Source organism: Venturia canescens, chromosome 9 (assembly GCF_019457755.1).
Source record: "Venturia canescens isolate UGA chromosome 9, ASM1945775v1, whole genome shotgun sequence".
In the NCBI taxonomy this organism is placed as follows: Eukaryota; Metazoa; Arthropoda; class Insecta; order Hymenoptera; family Ichneumonidae; genus Venturia; species Venturia canescens.
The window spans coordinates 13,036,798-13,058,940 of NC_057429.1; the positions used below are offsets into that span (position 1 = coordinate 13,036,798).

At 42.3% G+C, this 22,143-nt stretch overlaps 2 protein-coding genes across 3 annotated transcripts in view; both read right to left on the minus strand.

Moving 5' to 3' along the window:
- SK (small conductance calcium-activated potassium channel) overlaps window positions 1-22,143 on the minus strand; it is a 126,368-nt gene that overhangs the window by 47,197 nt on the left and 57,028 nt on the right. The gene's annotated exons all lie outside the window — the stretch shown is intronic.
- Window positions 12,714-20,258, minus strand: LOC122416398 (uncharacterized). The gene is made up of 2 exons (XM_043429319.1): window positions 18,552-20,258; window positions 12,714-13,236 (listed from the first exon to the last, which is right to left on the minus strand). Exons 1-2 carry the CDS (start codon window positions 19,082-19,084, stop codon window positions 13,233-13,235), a joined length of 537 nt encoding a protein of 178 aa, XP_043285254.1. The 5' UTR covers window positions 19,085-20,258; the 3' UTR covers window positions 12,714-13,232.

Consider the following 22,143-nt stretch of genomic DNA (forward strand, 5'->3'; position numbering starts at 1 on the left):
ACTAACAAATACGGTTGAAGGAAAATTGAACGTGCCGAAAGTTAGGGCGGGCACGTGTTTCTCGAGAGGCCTTTGTACGGACAACCGGAAGTCCTATTCCCTGTGTACCTCGAGTTCTATACCGGAAACAAAACTTTTGTCGAAAATAGGGGCTAAACTGAGGCTCGATTGTTCCTCAATTCGTGACTCGAACTTTGAGAGGAAACGATCTCGAGGCGAGTGAGTATTTCGATAGCAGAATCGTCATTGAATAAATTTAGGAGAATAAACACAAATTTTCATCAACATTATTCACGATTTTGTGGAATTATCATTTTCATGTTTCAAACGTGTATCTTTTTCGGTTTTCTATCGCTGCAACTCGCCACTCGTCGCATCCAGCTGGTTCAAGCCATGAGAAATACCGCCATAAAAACTGCCTTGCCGCGTTGAGTGATCGATGCACGAGCCTCTGTCGATCTCGATTAGAAAATGGATGAAATCGAACACGTATTATGCCGAGTTTGGAGTCACGAAGCAGGGAGTCTCGTCGAGGACGAATTTTCAAATCGTCTCGGTGAGAATTCGTTCGGACATTTTTCTCGTGCGGATAAATCAAATGGCCCAACGCCAAAAATGAGAGTGAGGCGAAAATGCTGCTATTCCTGAAACGTCCTTCGTCGTTCTTATCCCCAGCAGCATATTCGTGTGTGCCATCAACGCGGAAAAGAGAGACGGGAGCCTTCGCATCTTTATATATCTATAAATATTCACGGCTGAGAAGTTTTACAGCTTACGGCGTTTGCGCGATAATACCTGACCGGGTACTCTCCTTAACCGGGTGAAAAGTTTCGGCGCCTGGTGCACCGAAAATATTCTGATAAGTCGGGTCAGGGGAAGCGAACAGAGGGAGGGGGGGCTTTCGGCTCTCCTTTTTTAGCTTCCTCTCTGCAGTTGTAACTCGCCGGAAACGATCAAGTCGTAAAATCCGCGGGAAGAGGAGCGCGGCAGGCAGGGGTAGGGCAAGTTCAACAGTCCGCGATGATGTAGTGGCGATCCATGGCGCCGGCTGACCGGAATATTACATATAATAATGGATAATCCTCGTACTAGTAAAAATATAACATCGCTCGCCCGTTATACGTCCTAAAATTCACATAAAATACCGATAAAAAACGCTTCCCGAGTTCGTACGTACATAGCCACTTATCAATACGAATTCGTTTGCTGGTGCCATGACGCGAAAGGGCGTAAATGGTGCTCTCCTGGTGCTCTCTTCCCTAGACGAGATATAAATTCACGAAAATTCATTTAACGATGAATTTATATGCTGATTTACGAGGCTGAAGAAAACACTTGATCAAAAGGCGCCGTCAATGGTGACAGTTATTTTTTTAACGCGCTTTTTCCATCCGAGTTTTTTGTTATTTTATCACATACGTTTGAATCGATTGCATGGGAAAACCGCCTCAATTCATCGTCCTTTATTCTCCGAGCGATCTCTCTCGTAAAAGCTCCGGGATGAATTTAGTAACGCGCTAATTAATCGATCTTCGATATCGCGCCACTTTGTCTCATTTTATAATCGAATCGGGAAACACGATTCATAAGTTTGTTATCGCAGCACTCTCGTTACTTCGGTTTGAAAAATTAATAGATTTTGTTATCGGGCTGCTCGCTTCAACATCGTAAATGAGATTTCCGGGGGGCCCACGCATTCGTTGGAGAGTCTTTCGCGTCGTGGAGGCTTCAGGAATCTCGTCGAAAAGGGAGGAGAGTCGGTGTACGTTTATCCTTCCACTTTTTGTCGGGAACAAAGGGCTTGGGAATCCTCGAGCTCATGCGTGAGTGAGTGTGACACGATGGGGGCACTTCACGAGAACTTGCTCGTTGGACGAGGCAAAAAATACGGCAGAGCTTTCGTGAGCTTGAGCGGAAAATGCATTCGAAGAAACGAGGCTCTCCCGTTTACTGTGAATATATTCACGAAGCTTGATGGACTCGTTTGGACATTTTTTAAGGTCGATCGTCAAGCGGGCGTTCAAAGGACGCTCCAAATCTCCGGCTCACGCGCAGCGTTGCCCCTTCTTTATCTCCATACACTTTACGATTCAATAAAAAAGCGGCGGTGACTGCAGCCACCGCAAGTCCCAGCAAGCTCGCCGTCACCTGCTCTTCCGCGGTGTATAAAACTTGAAACTGTCCCATCCCGCAGGACTGTCGTCCTGGAGATGATCGCGTCCGGGCGCGAAAGGCACGCGGAACAAGTATTCGGTCAAGAGGGAAAGACTGGAATAATACGCGAGGCTCCTGATAAGAGACTTTTATATGAAAAGTAATTTGAGCCCGAGGGAGAGATAAAGGGGCTGTTTCATTCGCTGAGATAAAATGTTTGGATCCGACGCAGGGCGAGGTGAGGCAAGAAGAGGGAACGAAGGCGGGCGAGGGGGCAGAATTATAGTGCCTGCTCATTGAGACGGTTCATAATAGCGTGTCCATTGAAACACTATGAGAATGATACGAGCTCGGAGAGGAGAAACCTGTATCAATATGAACTTTATTATTCGTAATTTCGCGCGAGGACAATGAGACGAGCCGAGCCGTGTACGGCATGTAAAAGATGGCAAAGGTTCATCTCGCCAGGGGAGGCTCTGATGCTGCATCAGGACTTTTTTTTAGCTGTGCGCGTTGCGACCCAGCGACCTTTATATCGGAGGGTGGCAGGGCCAAGATGGATAAGAAATGCGAGTGGAAACGATACGCACGCGTCGAATGCAAACACGTACTTTCGGTTATTGGTTTTCTAGAATCCATTTAATGGGTATGCCAGCCGCGGCAGTAGAGCGAATCAATTTAATCATAAAAACACCGAGTCCAGGGCCCAGGGCGCTAATGACACCTCGAAATTAAGTGTAAAAAAGAAAGCGTATTTACACGTAGGAAAGTATAGAAATAGAATGAAACGTTAGCCTAATGTACTTTGATGAAAGCCTCTGGTAATCGTGGGGCCGGAAATACATGTCTAATGACCTTTGCGAAGGGACGACCGGGAGAGACGCTCCTGGATAAAGTCAAGGACGCAAATGGTGCTGAGGGGAACGAATACGGGAATACGGGAAAGAAAAAGCGAGAATTAGAAAAGAGAGTGAGTGAGAATGAGCTTAATGAAAGAAAAGAAAGGGAGAAATGAGGCCTGTAGTCATGGCAACCTCTTTCGCTCAGACGGATTCTGTCTTTGTTTAATCCAAACCCTCATTGACCGCGGAGACCTCGCCCTTAGATTATAAGTCGATATGGCCGAGATGCTGGTAAATCGGCCCCGTTGGGGGAAGGTTGATGACTGAGAACGAGGCTTTTACAGATATATTTTGGCTTCGTGACGTCTTACAAAGCTCCCTTCGGATATATAGCACTCCAACGACTGCTCATATCCCGAGCTTTAATCAATAAAATCGTAACAAGGTAGTAGAATGAAGTAAACTCACCGGTTGTGAAAACCTAAGACAGGCGAAGAAATAGTTTCAGCCATGCAAATAATGAGCGTCGTGCTGATAAGGCGAGGGAACGTTTTCTCTGCGCGTTCCATAAATTCTCGTCGCGACGTATAAACGTTTTATCGAAATCCAACAAATTCGGTATTGTCGGTTAAAAAAAGAGATGGAGAAAGAAAATAAGGGAGTTTCGGCGCTTCGTGCATCCGGAAAACGGTCCAGTTGTACTGTTCGTCGCGTACGCAGCAGGAGAGAGTTTCCGTAACACTCCGGATTGGCGAAAATGCTGATGCTTCGAGAATCTTGCGTGTCTATCTCGTGTGACAGTGTGCAGGGGAGGGGGGAGGCTTTGAATTCATACGTGACACGAATTTGAGCTTCTTCATGGAATTTAACATTTTATTCCTCGCCAGTTCTCCCTCTCTCCTCGTGTACGCGATGACGAATGAAATGGTTGTTCGTATGTGAGTCGATGTGGTCTGCATTTGCGATCGCGATAGTGGTCATTATCGCACGGCAGAGTGCGAATGTCCTCGTCGTTTCGTTCTTATTCCCATCAAAATCCTTCATGCAGTGCCGAATGTACATAAAAAAAGCAACGATTTTGAGTGCAGTTTTCGAATTCCGACGAATTTATCGTCTCTCACTAAATCAAAAGTCGATGCGCGGATGCATATAAATTTCTCAGCATTTCGACACTCCGTAATTCCCACTTTTTCTGCGCCGTTCGAACATTTTTCAACACCGCGAATATTTCACTGTAAACGAGCCAACGAACTCGATATTTTGAAACTCGCTCAAATTCCCGGATTCGCCGTCCGAACACGGAGAATGCGGGGAACAATCGATCCTGAAGTAATCACTAACTTGTATGGGAATTTTTTATTGTGCGACTTTGTTCATCTCGCGGAAAAAGGGAATCAAAAATAAAGTAGCCCCGGCAAAGGGGCTGGGCGAGGGAAGGCCGGGGGAGGCAGGATGGATCAATAATTCTGGGAAAAATACTGTGAGATGAAAAAAAAAAAAAAAATGTTAAACCAGAAAAATCGGCATACAAAGCTGGAATTTCACGATGAGATACGGACAAATTTTTAATCTCTCATGAGGCGATACGGAAAAGAGGGCTGGCGCGGGCGGGGGGGCAGGAAAAATCGCATCATATTTTGACCAGTTTGTCCGCTGAAGGCGAGTCCCCTCGAGGCGATTCTAGCCGATGCAGCAGGCGAATGTTTTTTCCCCGTTCCATGTGCTTCCATCCCATTGACTTTGCATTGAATAACATGAAAACTCACGTCGCCAAGACTCTGATTTATTTTTTCTTCTCTCCAGCCACTTTAGTCCTCGCATCTTCATCCATTTTCTTACTTGCTCGTAGACATGCGTGCTTTGCAAAAATGAATAAGTTCATGCAATTCTGATCGCCAGTGGCGGCATCCGATGAAAAATTCATGCCGTAATTCGCACTCCGTTTTATGCCTTTCTTCGATTATACACCCCGAGCGCAGATTAAAGTTTTTTCCCTCTTTGTTTTGTTCCAAACACTTCGAATGGGGCCAGACTTTGCGCTCCTCACTCCCTCCATCGAGAATACGTTGCTATAAGTTTCATAGCTAATGTACTCCGTTCCCGAGCACTGTTTCCCAGTACATATTATGTTTTGTGTTCAATTCCACCGTATCATTTATTCATCCTCGTTTTAAAACACTCTCGTTTTTTTTAAGGAATAAAAAAGCACTAGATTGATAGTGATTTTTTAAATTTCGAGTTTTTCGGCTTCAGTCGAATGAAATCGATTTCCTCGACGTATTTTTTTTTCTGATCGCACTGCATGAAAAATGCGCGAATGATACGCAATTGTTTCGTAAAGTTTTTGGAGCTCTTTAAAAAGCCGAGTATCCTTCGAGTGCACAGCGAGGACGTGCATGCTCACGCTCAAAAATGCATGGCGTGCTCTGAACTCATAGAAAAGTCGATCGAGCACGACGGGGCAGAGTAAATGTTAAGGTGGGAATACAGAAACGCCATAATAATGCATTAAACATGATATTTTCGTGGAACAGAGTAACCAGAAGTTTCCTGGCTGGGGAACATCTTTTTATTGTGAGGTGCAGCAACACTGGTACGTTGATGCAAATTCGGTCCAATTGAGTTCGCCGCGAGTTTTTTATTCACCATTCTCGAAACTCGACGCGCAGCTGTGCATTTAATGGGGTATGCAGAAAGAGCGTTTTTCCTCATTCCGATCTACACTTCCGCATTCAATTGAATTAGTCAGAAATGAAGCTTTTTTTCTAGATTAAAAAATTCATTGAATTTCGTCTCCTAACGATGTTTCTTAATTTACCACTCTTATACGTCATGCAGTCCATTTCCGGCTTCTTAGACAGAAAAATAAATTTTCACGTAGCAAAATGACGAAAGAAATTCGTTCCAACTGTTTCTCCGTACGAAATATAATGCAATTTAATCTCTCCCACTCGAAAACTTGACTCAATTATGAGGGACGAATATCACAGAGATAAAATAACGAGGAGACGACTAATGCTCGCCGAAACATTTTCATAAACCTTTATGTACCTGGGACAGAGACGGAGAGATTCGTGCGCAAGAGCTGCTTTCCTCTGTCCCTTTGCTCGTTCCCATTTTCTTATGTTATATGCCCCGGCGTGACACGTGACATATAACGAACACTTGAAAATGGATAGAATTCCCATGAGATTGGAACGGAGAGGGCTTTGCCTCCTTGAATATGAAAATATCCTTGAAAATTTGACGCTTCAACAAAGCGTAGCCTTTTTCCCAACGAAAACTGCTTTACCCCTCACCAACACCTATGAATATACACGCTCGCTCATTAATGAAGGAAACAATGAATGTCAAAAAAAGTAGAGCAATTGTAGCTCAAACTCCAGCGTTACTTATATTATATTTTATTCATGAAAAACGACTCGATGTTTCTGTCTTCGGAGCTCAATTTTTCCCAACATTTTTTACATACCCTTACACTGAGAGAACTTTTTTTATTTTTTAAATAAAATGCAGTTTAACGGTCGATTATTTGGTAAATACAACAATTTTTCTGTCGTATCTGACAATGAAGCCAAACGATTTTGTTGTTTCAACAAATACTTCATTGGATCCCAATAATGAAAATTTTGATGGAAACTGTGTCAAGTTGCATCGAAGCTTCGTGGGTTCAGCCACTAACGATTGTCAGAATAATTTATAAATAATTTTGTCAATCTCAATGAGCCAAAATTCTTTTTTTTTTTTTTTTTTTATCATAAATCGTCACTAATAATTTGTCATTTTCTTCAGCAGTGTGTCTCTCGCACTCATTTCCAACGTTATTCCGTTCTCCATACGAGGAAGATTTGATTCATAGATTCACTCGCTCTTCCTGCGTGGCCCTGACAATTGACAATCGCAACTTTTGAGCTTGGCACTTTTCACTGGTTTCACTGCTCCTCGCACTCGCCCACGCGCGTACATATTCGTGCACATATGCTTAATAAATATGAATGCACACGCGTGATAGTGTCGTAATCCCCTTACGTACAGAGCATGGCGTTTTGTATCTTTCGCCATGCGGATTTGGGTCAATGGAAGCGCGCGTCTCACTCGTGGTGATATCGCGTGAGCTTGAATATCACCGATACTTAGCGTGAGCTCAACGGAGCGATGCAATCATCACACTAGCACGATTTTATGCGTATATAGAAATACCAGAGTAGACCATACTTTTCCTGTACACGAGTGTACTTTTCCTTCTTTTCTTTTATCTGCTTTTTCGCTTTTTCTTTTTCCAGTGGGCAAGCGCACTTTGTTTTGGCTAGTTTTCGAAACGATTTTCTCAAGAAAGTCTTGAAATTTTCACAGAATTGCAATCGCTGGTCGACTGACGCGCGTTTATTATTTTAAGGGGAACGTATTATTGGTTATTTAGACAAACGTGTTTAAATATGAAGAAAAACACACAGGGTTATGGGAACGAAGTTTATGAAAAAGTACACAATAACAGTGAAGTACACAACGAAGGTCTGGGAAAAAACTCGAGATGATTGTCTGACTAGTCTTGAAGATATATTACGTTAAAGATTGAACGAAATCGGTAAAATGAGCAATCGTAACCTCACATTTGCTTATTTCGGCATTTTGTTTCTCCTTGGCTTGGCCCATTCCTGTCATAGCCATCTGTCTTTTTATTATTAACACTTTTTTCTTTATCCATTTCCCCTTGTGTTTTTTCTTTGCCATCTCTAATGCGATTTTTTACATGAAAAACTACAGTATTTTAGCCAGGGACGAATGAAATTTGGGGTTCAGTCAGTGATTAATGGCTAGTAATTTAATTCGTCAAAAAACAAGTTGAAAAAATTTATTTACAATTTCGAATAAACAAGTCTGACATGAATTTAGAGTGATCGTATCTTTTAATTAGGAAGTAAAAATCGGGCCAATTTAGACACCCGTAAAATACGATCCTACGGGCATGATCTACCTTAATCGAGATCCCGTGTTTCATTCTGTGCCCTCTTTCCTATTCTTCATTCTCCTTATTTTGTGTCGGAAAATAAAAATGAAACCTGAGCATGAAACGCAGCAACGTTCATTAGGGGAAAATCACTTTTTTCTTCGTCCATGCGCGACGCTCGCTCCAAGTCAACGCCGATGAAAACGAGCGATTCGGAAATTTTTTCCCGGCCGTTGCTCGCCCATTTTTCTCATCAGTTTATCGCGGAACCCTCGATACACCGGCACACGATAAGAATCGGAGCTTTCTCTTTCGTCACGCTTTCAACCACTTCCCGTCGTCCTTCGCCTCTCGCTCTGTTCAGCCCCAGTTTTTTGAGCACCGATCGATTATAACTTCGATCAATGATGCGCTATTGGATTTTTCAAATTCCTTATGGAATGTTAACTATTGTCTTGCTCCAGAGACAAACGTTTTATCGTTTCGCGATCCTCCCGCGGCGGATCACACACGCAAACGTATCCTCGTTCTTGACCTACATCGCAACTCGTGTGCATGGTTATAGAGCGTTTGGAAAATGAAATCGCCGTGCTCCTCGGGCTCCTCTTTTTATATTTTTCTTCTTCTTCTTCTCTAGCTTTCCTTTATTCTCGCCATCTATGTCGATATACAAATATATATTTATATGAATTTCTGTCTATGAAAAGGCGCACGTGGATCGGTAAGGTTCAAGTGGCCGAGCATGTTTCTCGGATCGCGGAGCACACTTATTCCTACAAACAAACTTGTCTACGCGTCACTTCCGTTCCATCTTATGTTGAAGGACGAAATTTTCTCGATCCATGAGAAAAGCTGCGAGCATTCCGCACATCGGAGCATCTGAAATACTCTTTTGCTCAGGGTCTCACGTGCTCTTGCCATGAATCCGGGAATCTACGAAATGGCTACGGAGAAACGATTCTCATCGACATACTTATATGGAAGACGACGGATTTATCGAAAATTTTTCCTCCTCGGAAAATAAGCGTCCGCTAAATTCGTGCCGTTGGACGACAGTTTGCTGGATCGTTGAAAGGCAAATTTCGATGAAATCATGAAAATTTATGCGCACGAGTATAACGAAACGGCGAATGCAAATGATTTTTTTTCGAACAAATGGCATTGTGAGCTTGCTCAGGCATACTCGAGAGACGCTTTAACGATTAACTAAAACGAAATTATGAGGATAAACACATAATTTGCGCATTTCAATGATATTTCGTTGCCTCAGCACAGCGCCATATTCAGCTGCACCAAAGTTTCGTTAGTTTCAATATTTTCGTTGAGTGAAGTATGAAGTTTGTTTGGATTATCAAAAATGTTTTGTGGGTGTGAAAGGAATTGAGTTTAGTGCTCTGTTATTGATATTATTTTCCAATGGAAAATAAAGGTGACCGAATTGCTGTTGATTTCCTGTTTTATTTGTCCAGCACGACCGGTTATTATTCGTCATGCGTCGAAGAAGAGTTTGATTCCGCTTCGCTGTTGCGGGCGTGCTGCAATCATGTTGTTGTTCATCCCAGTCGGATAATCAATGCCTTCGATTACTTTTGGTGCTCGGAGTACCGACAGCCGATGATGAATGCGCGTCTGGCTCGGGAGCCCAGGAACTTTCGAAAGAACGGTAGCTCCCCTTAACCGGGTGCACGGTTATTTAAGCGAGATAGATGGCATTCTCGGACAGGAGAAAAGTGACGTTCGGAATTTTGGCGACGAAAAGTTTTCGCACCGGAAAAAAGCAGAAGAAGACGAGAAAAGGTTAGAAAGTGTGAGAAACGAGAGAGGGAGGGAACGAGCCACCGGAAATCTTGGCAAAGTGAGGGCTTGTACGAAGGGCTGCAGTTTGAATAGGGAAGCGAAGAAGAAAGCCGAGGCCGAGGGAGAGCAGAGAGTCGAAGCTGTGTTCACCTACTCGATCCAAAGGCGATGAGCAACCTTTTGAATTTAACTTCGAGACGGTGTCGAATAACATGACGATTTGAAGGACTTTTCCAGCGGGGATGCGAGCTGCGTACGAAGGAACGAGAAATTTCGAAAAACTTTTTTTTCAATTTTATTCCAAATATGGCTTCGTAGCTGTACATTTATTTTTTTACACTCCAATGAAACGTCCTCGTACCGTGACTGCACTTCAAAGAAACATGGAAAATTACTCGCCAATTTGTTTGGCCCTTTTCAACGCAGATTCCTTCCACAAAGATCGGGAACGTTTTTGCCATTTCATGTTTTCTCATAAACATTTCAATGAGGACTGCGACGAGAAGTCAGAAAATAATAACGCAAGATCGACATTCGAGGACGAGAAAAGTTGAAAAAACAAATTTGTACTGCCAAGATATCTTTCGGTTCCATCCGGATAACAGAAAAAAAAACCGCCTCCGCACATGCGTCTTTTTCATTCCTCCGATGCATTGTTGAATGTTCGCTGCATCGGAAAGATTCCGCGGATCCTTTTCTCACGCTATTGCACACAATTTCGAGCTGGCCTTATTCTCATGCATTTTTTCTTTCCTTTTTGCACACACATACATATTCCAGCGACGATCGCGATGGAAAATCCTCGAGTTGTCGCCGGGGCATTTGAGTATTCGCATAACGAACGGATAAAGTGGATCAGAAAAAAAAAGGTGATTCAGAGATGACATTTCCATAAGGCCTGCCTCATTCGAGAGAAAACATACAGACGAGCTGCGTACAATATAGCGACAAAAGATTAATTTATAAGTCTCGAAAGTATGAATTCGTGCAAGGGTTGAGTTTTCTCAAAAAAAGTTGTTTCCCATGCCCTTTTCATCGGGTTCGAATACGATTGGACGATTGATTTGAAAAACTCGTTTACATTCGCATCTTCGAGCAGCGATCAATAATGTTGCAGGCACATCGGATCGATTCATTATTTTCTGTCAATGCTCCCACGAATTTCGTGTATTAAAGAAATTTCGATGGAACTGAGCCCAAAGAAAATCGAATGATCCATCAAAGCGAGCATTCACTCTCGTTAATTGCAAACCTCCAAACTGCGTTGAAACACCAAAATCATCCAAATTTTGAATATTCACGTTATTATCACTAGTGGAAAATGAAAAATTTACGTTTTGACGAACTCAAACACATGTTTCCGCTGTAACAATAACCGCTAAGCGCTCGAATATCGTTTATTTATTTGTCGTCCCGCCATCCGGTGGTGTGTTTGACAAGGATACTCGAAACGCATTCGTGTGACAAACGTCGCTCCGCCCTCGACTCACTCTCGACGTCTACGCAATTCGTTTAATCCACGTTTTTGATTTTCGCAACCTCGTGTAAACTCCTCGATAATTTGGAGCTTCGAATTGCAATCCAATTAGCATTTCGCCGGATTTGTATGTTATGCTTGGCTCACCGTACCGTCATTAACGAATCAATAATACCCAACGATTTGAAACTCTGTGTTCTAACGAACAAATAAACCCCCTTAATATCAATAACACATTTTTATGAAATTGATTTTCAGAGATTGAAATCATTGTGGCTGCTTCGTCGCTTCCTCGTTGATTGATGTTTCGAAAATCAATCGGAGGGCCTTGTTCCTGATGACGATTAATCTTCCTCATGAGATTGGTCGTTTCGATATATGAATTCCAGTCGAAATTCATACTGAAATTGAAGTTTTGGAAAAAATTTACTAAAGATTGCCAAAATTACGAGCAATTTTTTCTCGAATCCAAAAATCATTCTCCCGGAAAATCTGAGCCTCCGTACGATCTTCTATGATCGTGGCTAATGAAACTGAAGAGATCGACTCGATTAGAGGCAATTAGAGAAAACGAAAAAACTTCCAGGAAACGCGTGATTCGATTCTGAAGAGATTGGTTTCATGCCACGTTACTAAAGTTCGTTCCTTTCTTTTGCTCATACGACGCAAGATTCACACTTTTTCATCGCGTTCGACCGGAAGATCGATCGAGAAATAAAAAAAAAAAAGTTTCGGCCATCGAGACCGTAATATCGATGACTAATTTTTTGATTAATGTATTCCACGGTGTTCGAGAAAGAGTTTGAAAAAAATAAAGACCACGTTCGAAATGCTCCCTGGAAGAATGGCCGATTGACGATGACAAAAAAAATAAATAAAAAGTAAGCGTACTACAACTGCAATGAAACGAAGCAAGCCATTGAAGGAGTTTCGTTACAATTCCATTATTTTAAAGCACAGAGCCAACTTTGCGCGTAGTAATATTCAGTCGGACATCTAAAAAAAGCTGTGTAGGTTCGGTCGATCGGAGAAAAACACAGTTTTCATCAACGAATGATGGCATATAATTAATAAAAGTTCTTACTGAATTATTCAATCAATTGCAACAATGAATCGTTGTTCGATGAATTTTTATTTTTTTGCACGATTTCCGTCCCAAAAGTCTCGTTCACCAACGAGCATGGGCAAAAAAGTTTGTCGAAAGTGTTACTTTGATTTTTCATTTTACAAAAAGTTCACTGACGCAATTGATTAACAGAAAAGCGAAATTTTGACAAGTGCCCTGAAACTCCTCGACTCGAGCCAACACTAAGTTTCTGGTGCAACGATACAAACACTAAAAAATATGAAATGGGTTTCTATGTGGATTTTCAATGAAAAGGAATTTGTAAGTAAAGTCCTTAAGAGGAAAAATTCTCATGATTACCTTATGCGTAACATCTAGGTCTATTGGACTCTTTTCAGGTGAAATCGGCGTAATTAGGCGAACCGTTGCCATTGCTAGTTATTATAATCAATTGTTTATTCGATCGATTATTAACTTCACTATGTAATACACATTTGTTTAAATTTTTGGTTATCAATTGTTCGATGAGCGTGTACTTGGTTGTTTTATCCATTTTTAACAAATGTCAATCACTCTAAATGATTGTTTTTATTTTTTGATTTCTTTCTTTTAAGTGATTTCGTTCAATAATCGTTGCAGCACACACGTGCATTTGCACCGATATGACTTTATTTTTCGTTTTTTTTTCACACCGATCACACTCTCTGTTGCACACTACTGGCAAATTTATTTATTATTCAACCGAGTATGAATTGAGAAATCCTTGAATTTATCCGTCCTCGATGGTGTGTTCTTTTTAAATATTATTAGGAATCACAATTTCGTGGCTTGTCATTATTTTCTTTTCGTTTATTATTATTATTATTATTAGTATTATTATTAGTATTATTATTATTAAATTCACTCTGCAGTCGATCAGAAACTTTCACGCGGTGAACGTGCCTGTTTTTACCTGAAATTACTTTTGTTTTTTTAAATCAGAATTTTTAAACGACGCGAATGAATTTCCGGGAGTTTTTCCCACCGGTTTTCGTTCGAATTGTCAACTTTATTTTTCTATCGTTGATTATCCATTTTTTGGGAGAAAAAACAAACACAAAGGAACGAAATTTTGCTCGATTGAATCTCCAATTACGATTTTTTTTTCTTTCAATTTGGCGTATCAACAATACAAACGAATCCGAATATAGTTCAATTAAATTTTCAATGGAGGCCTTGTATTTTCCATGAGAGTGTGAGTGATAAAAAGGCCTGCTCGAATAATTATGAACTTTTCATTTAATCAGTCAATTAATATCAGTCGATAAAATAAATGATATTCTTGACTATTTTCGCTTTATTTAATGCGAAGATAAAGTCCGTTAAATCGAATAATTTCACGGTTCTCCCCGCCGGGTGATCAGCGTGCTCCATTCTTCATGATCGAATAATCTTTTTCTCCACTTTTCGTACATGTTAACAGACAATTATTTCGATAACCTTCCTAACGGAATTCCAATAACGTCTGTTCGATTTAGTATTATTTTTATCGATATCGCCCGTTTTCGAGGTCTTCAATCTGAAGGCGCAAGTAATAAACAGAGATGTACGTTTTTCGAAGGGAAGCCAAAGTTCAATTTCGATCTGGGTACCTATATATTTCGAAGGCTTTCCTCCCTCCGATCTAAAATACCGTGTTTCCTTTTTATGAATTTCGTTTCGGCTACGAGAGACAGAAATTGAATGTTCTGGGAGAAATGTAGGTCAATGGAAATCAGGGAAGAATATCGCGCCCGGTTCGAATTTTGTTTGACTATTCGATATTGTTGAGTATTTCGATATCGATCAAAAGTGGGCGCTGTAAACTTACACCACTAAGATCAGGAGTGCAGCGTTAACGAATACACTCGGAAATCAAACGACAAACAATTCATTAATTAAAAATACACGCTCACCGTTTATTCGGTATAAATTGTTTATCGTTCCTCTAATTGAACTCTTTCTTGTATACTTGTAAATTTCGAGTCGCAACAAACACGATTTCATCGGCAATTAAAACGGCTTGTTCCTTTCTAATTGATTTTCCCTATCTGATCATTTCTTCGTGCGTTCAATGATAGAAAGATTGCACGAGTGTCAAGTGTATTGGACAATGAACGAGATTGAATCTATGGTCGAGATCGTACACAATTTTTATTTTCTCATTAAAGCGACGCCTGCGATTTTGGTTATTTCATTATTAGATGCCAAAGATAAGAAAACATTTCGTGAGCTTTACCTATATAAATTTGTTTCTCATAAAAGTAGAGCTTATTTTCGACCATTTTGTCACTGAATATGAAAAACGTTAAAAAGGGTTTGCGCTGTCGAGCCTTTTCGTGGGAGTTTCGACTCGAAAAGTCTCGTGGCCATGGGACACTATCGATTTTCGTATAGCAATCGTTTTTATTTTCGTCTCGGACCTGAAACGATAATTCATATTATGGCTGGTAAAGGTCTTTGGGGGAGAAGCCATAGGTTTGGGATGCTGCATAATTGAATGGGGATCCTCGCACGTACGGCATTCTCGTTCATCACTCTTTCTCTCTCTCTCTCTCTTTATTTTCCTCGGTTTTCCGTTCCTTTTTCATTTCTGTGCTCCTTAACGTCTGAGCATCAAGTGAAAAAGTGCTTATTTATCTCGCTGCTCTTTCTCCCGGCTCCTCGTGTACGTATATTCAAATGAATTTTGAGAAAAATCGTCCTCCGCGAAGTGGAGTTACGTGCACAGATATTTTCATAAAATTATTAACAGCCCGAAGAATTCGCGAATTAATTTCCTCCGACCCCCCTCCGAGGGGACGTATTACGATCTTTCTTCGAGGTAATTTTGCCCCAAGCTTTTGAGCTCACCCGGACGAAAAATCATAAAGTTATCCGTCACGCCAAGCAAGATTTTCACGTACAGCCGATAAATAAAACAAACTTTCCTCCCCATTTCATCGCCCCCTTTTTTCCTCCGCTTACCGACGAAACTTCTTGAGGATTGTTCCACAGATAAATACCCTCTGCCCCGCAAAGTTTTCACGAATATACAAGGAATTATGCGCATGTACGTAACAAACGTAATAAAAAAATTTCCTCCGACTCTAGCCGCGTTCGAGTGGATCTGAGAAAATTCAAATTAGTTTCTCCTGGGCTCAAGATAATTATGTAAAGCAGGGAGCGTCGAAATTTTTAATGTCAAGGCTCACCCCCACCACTGCGCCTTTCAAATGCCAACACTTTTGTAGTTTTTAGAAAAACACACGTGTCGCTTGTGCCGCGGAAACGGTTGTCAATAATTGTATCGCTAATTGGTCGAGAACTGACCCAAGACACGCACTTCGTTCCAAGTAGCAGCAAGTAGCAAGAATTTGTGAATGAGATTCTGAACAGATGTTGAGGCATTTTAATATCCCTGGCCCCGTGAATTTCATTACAATCTCAACTTTTTAAGCAATTACTAAATTCCTGGTCAAATATTTCGAATTACTCGCCCCTTCCTCAGCACCGTTATTACCTCCGATAAACATTCCACGGTCATGGGTGAGATGCTTTGATAACGTGTCATACCCGAGATTGAGGCGCCAAGAATTTGACGACGGACCCTTTCACGGTCTTGGTTGAAACTTCGAAATGGTTAATCAGCTAGTGACTTTTTGGATTCAAGTATGCTCGAGAAAATTTCCTGGATACTATGGAATACCGATTGAAGGTGGTCGCTCGAACAGTCGCATATGCTTTTTACTTTTTCATTAATTTAAGGGCTACGAACAGTGTAAACGTTTGAATTTTGGGTATTTTTTGTTTATTTTATAAATAAAAATTTTTCAGTACAATGGCGTGTCGAAAATGCCAACCCTCGAATCGGGCGTTGACAGCTAATCTCAAAAATTTACAATTTTTGTGGATTTCTCAGAAGAAAATTCTTTACAAAGGAAAAACAAAATAGTTATCGAAAAACGGCTACGCCTGGGATAAAACTCTTTCCGTTTCGCTGTCAACGGCGATGCAAGGGCGCCATTTTCAACACACCATTGTACAAAAACATACGATTAAAAAAATAAATAATAAAATTTGCCAGTACTTCTGAGTATGTGAATGACGCGTACGAGGTGTTATGTAAATTAAACCAATTTTCAAACTGTTAATCGCCCTCGCAATCGAAATTTGGAAGAACCTCCGATAAATTCGGAACAAAAGTAACAATAAAATCGGGTTTTCCATCGTTGAATCAACGACGGAGGCTCCCCGGATTTCTCAAAGCCTCGTGGCTCGTTTTTCCCGGCGAATATTCGTTATATTCGATTTTGAAATATTGTTCGTTCGACACGGGAGGAGTGGATTCGATGAAAAATGAAAGTAAAGATATGTATAAAAATGGTCCATTGCGAAGGGAAACATTGGTACGACGAATTAGTAAATGTTTCGCGAATAAATGGTTTGTAGGTAGCCGGAGCGGAGGACAAATCATAAATATGAAATGATGATTTATTTAACAACTGGGTCTGAAAACGAGAGTCACGTCATTGTAGTAATGGCGATAATTTTCTTTCTCGCGGTGGCGTTCCGGGGGAGTACGTGGCTCGCGAGCATTATTCTGGTCTTTCTGCTCCCGCAGCAGCCTCAACAAGGGCTCTCAACGAGTTCGGCTCTTCATGAATATAATTTTGCACAAGAGGCAATCGGATTTGCATGGAAATCACGTCAAATTCTCTACACGAACCGCCCCCTTTTCTCTCTCCACTTTTTTCCTCTTTTTAAATGTACACGCAAACACCAGCAGAAGTGATGAATGCGAAAGAATGAGCAGGAGTGAGAAAGAGGAAAGGAAACGTGATCCTCTTATAAAAGGAGTTTCCCCGAAAGCTTGAGTCACTAAACTAACCGCATATAGTTGGTTTGCCTTGAAGAGAAGTCAGACGCGAAAAAGTTGGGCATAAATTTGAAAAGTGCTCATTCTACCGCGATCTTTAACCATGTCATGCTCCAGGTGCAAAAGGGAATTGTACAAAATGTCTTCGCTGCAAAGGCTCTTCGAGAATGGATCGCTTTATGCACATAAAAAAACGTCGCAAACATCTTTATCCGCATTGGAAGTCGTTCAAAAATGTGATTACTCCTCAAAGAGTGATTTTATTCATAGATTTGCACGAGCTGTACCAGGATAGTGGGGGAAAAAAAAAAAAAAAACGTATTTTCGTTCTTCAGTCATCGCCGTTATCGCGAGGAACAAAAAATAGAGTTTTCTCGTACTTCATGCACCGCCATTATCGAGCTCGTGTACCGTACACAGCCCTATGCCCGAGTGTTTTTCATTTTTACGTTCTTAGCGCCATCTCGGCGAGCATTGAACAGTGGAAAAGCTCGGGGTAGTGCATTACTCCTGGGAGCTTAAAATCTGCTCCTCCGTCTGAGCGTTACTATAAAAATCTTTTTACGGCAATTCGTGTATTACAGAATGTCGTGATACGAAATACATTTCCCGTGGGAAAATAATTAGAGATACGAGCATTACCGTCACGCTTTTCCTATCGTATTTGATGCTTCCGACCCTAATTACCGTCAAATAGATTATGAAATTCTGCTTTTCATCATTTTTTCATTACTCTCAGCTTTCCTCGGATAATTAAAATGTGATGAAAACTTTCTCAATTATCTGCGCTCGTATCTTCGAAATGTTATCGCGAATGAGACTTTTTATTTGTGAGTTGAAAAAATTAGTGAGATTTTATTCTCCTTTTAAATGCCGAAGTGCGCAAGGATACGAAATTATCGGGTTATCTGACAGTGCAATTAGAATCTCTCCAATTTTCTTGTCCTGGCATAACACAAACGAGGTAAGAGCAGTATTTCGACAGAGAATACGAGCACGCTCATCAGATTTTTCTCGTGTCGAGTTGTAAAATCGTGGGGATGAGAGTCTCGCGGCTGGCCGCAGAGTGCTGTTAATAAAAGCACTCGAGGCAACGAGTTGTTTTGAGACGAGGGAAGTTAAATCCGCGCTCCAAATCTTGTTACGTGTACGAACGACGATTTACGAAGATCGCTTGCATACGCACACGTGCTCGAGTATTGGAAAGGATTTCGAATGTGACAAAAGGTGAAAACTGTTTTTCACAACGTCCCTCGTCTCATTGCGATCGCGCGTTTTCCTTAATAATTATTCTTTCCATTACGTTGTTCGATTCAGTTTCGAGTCTTCAACTCGAGACGTGAAATGGTCGGAGTAACGATCGTTATGTCAACGAAGCGAAATGACCGTACGGGAAAAGTTGATCCTCGTCGTTTTCACCGACGGATTGATCGATCGATGTGAATTTAAAGGGCACGTTACAATCTGCACTTTCTTCATTTCGACGTGGCACTAAATTTGTCTCTTTTTCATTTCGTTGGTCGACCCCGTCGCCGACTATTGGGCCGTGTCGACGGCTCGTCTCGTCGCCGATGCCGATCGCGCTTATCGTCACTATTATATCTTTTCTACCCTCCGAAAAATCAACGTTTCGGGAATCGCACTCAACGACGAGCCGTCTCGTGCTCGTCAACGGAGTCGGTGCTCGAAATTTAACGATCGACGATTGCGCAAACGCGCACCGATGATCGTTCAGTACGATGTCCTCTTCGGCGTGCCAACGATCCGATGACTTCGGGGATCTTATCATCGACGATAATTGTCTCTCGATTTTCCAAAGATTATCATCGACTTTGTTATTAACGTTGCGGAACTCGTCCTCGTCGTCCTCGTCGTCGATCGGTGAGGTACGTTCCTCCGATCGTACCTCCTTACGCCGGCACATTTTTTCAACGATTTTCCTATTTTTTACGATCGTCGAGGCGATCGATTTTTATTGTTTGCCGTCTTTCTCCCACCGCAGCTATTCTTTCCGGAACTTCCCTTCTCGCGATCCTCTTTCTCCTGATCATACACGCTGTTCACGGATTATTCGAGGATTCGAATTTCGTCGTAGCGCTCGGAGATTTTCTTCCGAGCTTTTCTACCGCTCGAAACCGCTACCTTTTCCACCGAGCCGATCCAGCGCACTCCGGAAGTTGAGCAGACTCGCGGTGTGGACCACTAAAAGTAATGGAACGCGCCACTCAAAAAATTCGGCAAAGTAACACGCGAGGAAAGCACTCGTAACCCCCATCGCGGCCGCTCTGCCCCGGCAGCTTTTTCGTCCGCGCGACGCACATCGGAAACGCACTGTGTCAGAAATAAAAAAAGTGGCAAATTGAGGAAACGCGATAAGGGAGCCTTCGGTTTGTGTAAGAATTCTTGATACGTACGATCCGGAAGATAAATCCCGAGGAGGGAGCCGAGCACTGTTTCATTGGCTGCTATTTGGGCCGTCGGTGCACGCACGCATGTATCCCGATGGTCTCATCGGTGTAAAAAGCTCTGTCGTTATGACTTTATCATTATTTTAATCATGATAATAATGCAATTGTCGATTCGACTGGATAAAATAATAATTGTTATTTATTCCGGAAACGTCGGAGGAACGTAGCACGTAAAATACAATCGAGACGGCGTCGGAGTTCCCTTCGACGACACTGATGACGGGCTAATCGATAAAATCGGCATTTTACACTCGTTTACCTCAAATCATTGTAATCATGCATATCTGCACGAATGAGCCTTTGTTTTCGAAGATGAGAGCGAGCGTTCGTTCGAGTGGCGAGAGTTTTCCCGAGCAGAGTCGCTACCACCGTCGATATCTTCGTTGACAAGCGCAACTCTTATCCGCTCTCTTAAATTTCCAGCGTGTCCTTCGAGTTGTTAATTTTCCGACAGGTGTTGTTCACAGTAATTATTCGCTCTCGCGAACGCGCGAGGACGAGGTGAACGATCGTGTGTTGAGTGCGACAAGGACGGGAGCGCTCGGCCGATACGCTCTCGCGCGCGCGTGAGTGGGGAGATAGTGCAAAGAGAGCTCAGGAAAGAGAGAGCCTTTGCGAGCGACCGCAGGCTGCGACGCTCCCGACAGGACTGCCCGAATGTCACTTTTCTTCCTCTCGTTTCACCCTTCGAGAGAGCTCGGCTCTTTCTCGCTCTACGCCGTGTGTTCGCCGCGCTCGCGCCGATCTCCCATCCCCACCCCCTCCCTTCCAGCGGGAGCGAACACAAGAGGGAGATAGACCAATAGATAAGGGATATGCCGATATAGGAGAGTGGGAGAGAGCGAGACAGGGAGCGAGCGAGTGAGCGAAGGGTGGTCGACGCCGCCGCCGCCACTATCGGCGCGCGCGGCCACCCCCTCGAGAGGCTTCCCTCTCTCTTTCTCTCTCTCTCACTCTTTCTCTTACACTCTTCATCGGCGACGTTCCCCTCTCCTCGTGTCCCTCCAGTCAGTGCTTTTCCTCTGGAGCTGCTTCTTTGCCACTGTCTCTCCTCATCTCCTCTCCCGCTCTCTTTTTCCTCCAAGAGATTTCGCAGTGCTCGCAATGGGGTAATGGGGGTCTCGCTTGATGGCGTGCAGTTTCATCTTGTTCGGGAGACCCGGTACTTGTGCAGCTTCCATATGGATTAGTGTCTAAACGAGGGATTTACTAAATTTGTCAATCTCCTGACCTTTTCCTTATTCATTTGATGCATTATTTCGACCTTTTGGAGAGCTTGCCCAGTGACAAGCCCACGTAACCTAGACAATCTCGCATTCACCACAAATTCATTTTCAAAACTCCCATACGATTATCCCGCTCCACCGCGAGCCTAATCTCCCTAAATTTCGCTTAATATGATTGAATATTCATGCGCAAACCATGCATGATCTCCGCTGCAAATAGCAGCGCAGCAGCTGCGTATATCTATCGACTTTATCCTTCTCCCGGTGCACCTCGGTGTCCAACTTAATTGCGGTACGATTGTAACTCTAACGAATTGCGGAAGCTGCGCTTTTCATTCCCGTCCATTGCCAAGTCGTCTGAAACGCTGCGTAGATTCGCGACTTTTGGCTGACCCCCATTACCCCCAAACGCTCCAAGATATTCACCTTCCTCGTTCTCTTGCGAGCAACCTCCGCTACACCGAAACCACGGAAGAGCTGCCATCTTTCCTCCTCCTCCCGACGCTCCGCACTCTGCTTAACCGTACGCAATCACGCCCTCGACTCGCCGCTGTACGCGCTCCGCTCATCCACATATAAAATACCGGCCACAGTGAGATGGGCACAAACGGTAAGTTTATCCCTGTTGCTATACGAGATTTTTTTTAAGGTATTACTAAACTCTTGGCTTTTTTTTATGAATCGAATGTGCGCATTTTTCTTAATGCTCATGATTTTTTTCAGAATTTTCGTGATTTTATGAAATTCCCTTTTTTAAATTTTTTATGTGGCTCTATTTGAGACTTTTCAAAACTGATGGTAAATATGTCTTCTAAAACATATGCAAAATTCAAATTTTTAAAAATTTTTTTTCAAAATTTTATCAAGAAATTTCAAAAATCTACGAAAATTCTGAAAAAATTCATGAGCATTCGGAAAAATACGCACATTTGATTCGTAAAAAAAAAACAATGGGTCACCGCAAAATTATTGAATAATTAATTGTTTAAACAATTTTTTATTAACTTTTGGGCAATATTATTATTGATAATTGTTGCTCATAGCTTTCTAAATGTCGTTGAATTTTTTTGGATTTTTATTGCATCACGAAGTACGGGAATAGGTTATAATCGCTGGAGGGCGCAGCGCTCGTCGAAAGGTGCTGGATTGAACCTTCGGCAAACATATTTTTAATCTCGATTGTTCTTTCCCTTTTTGCAATGCCACGCGTCATCATGGCTCAGCCTCGAGCTTCCGAGGATCGCATTAATTTTATGTAACGCGACGATATTTCAAAAGGATTGAAATTC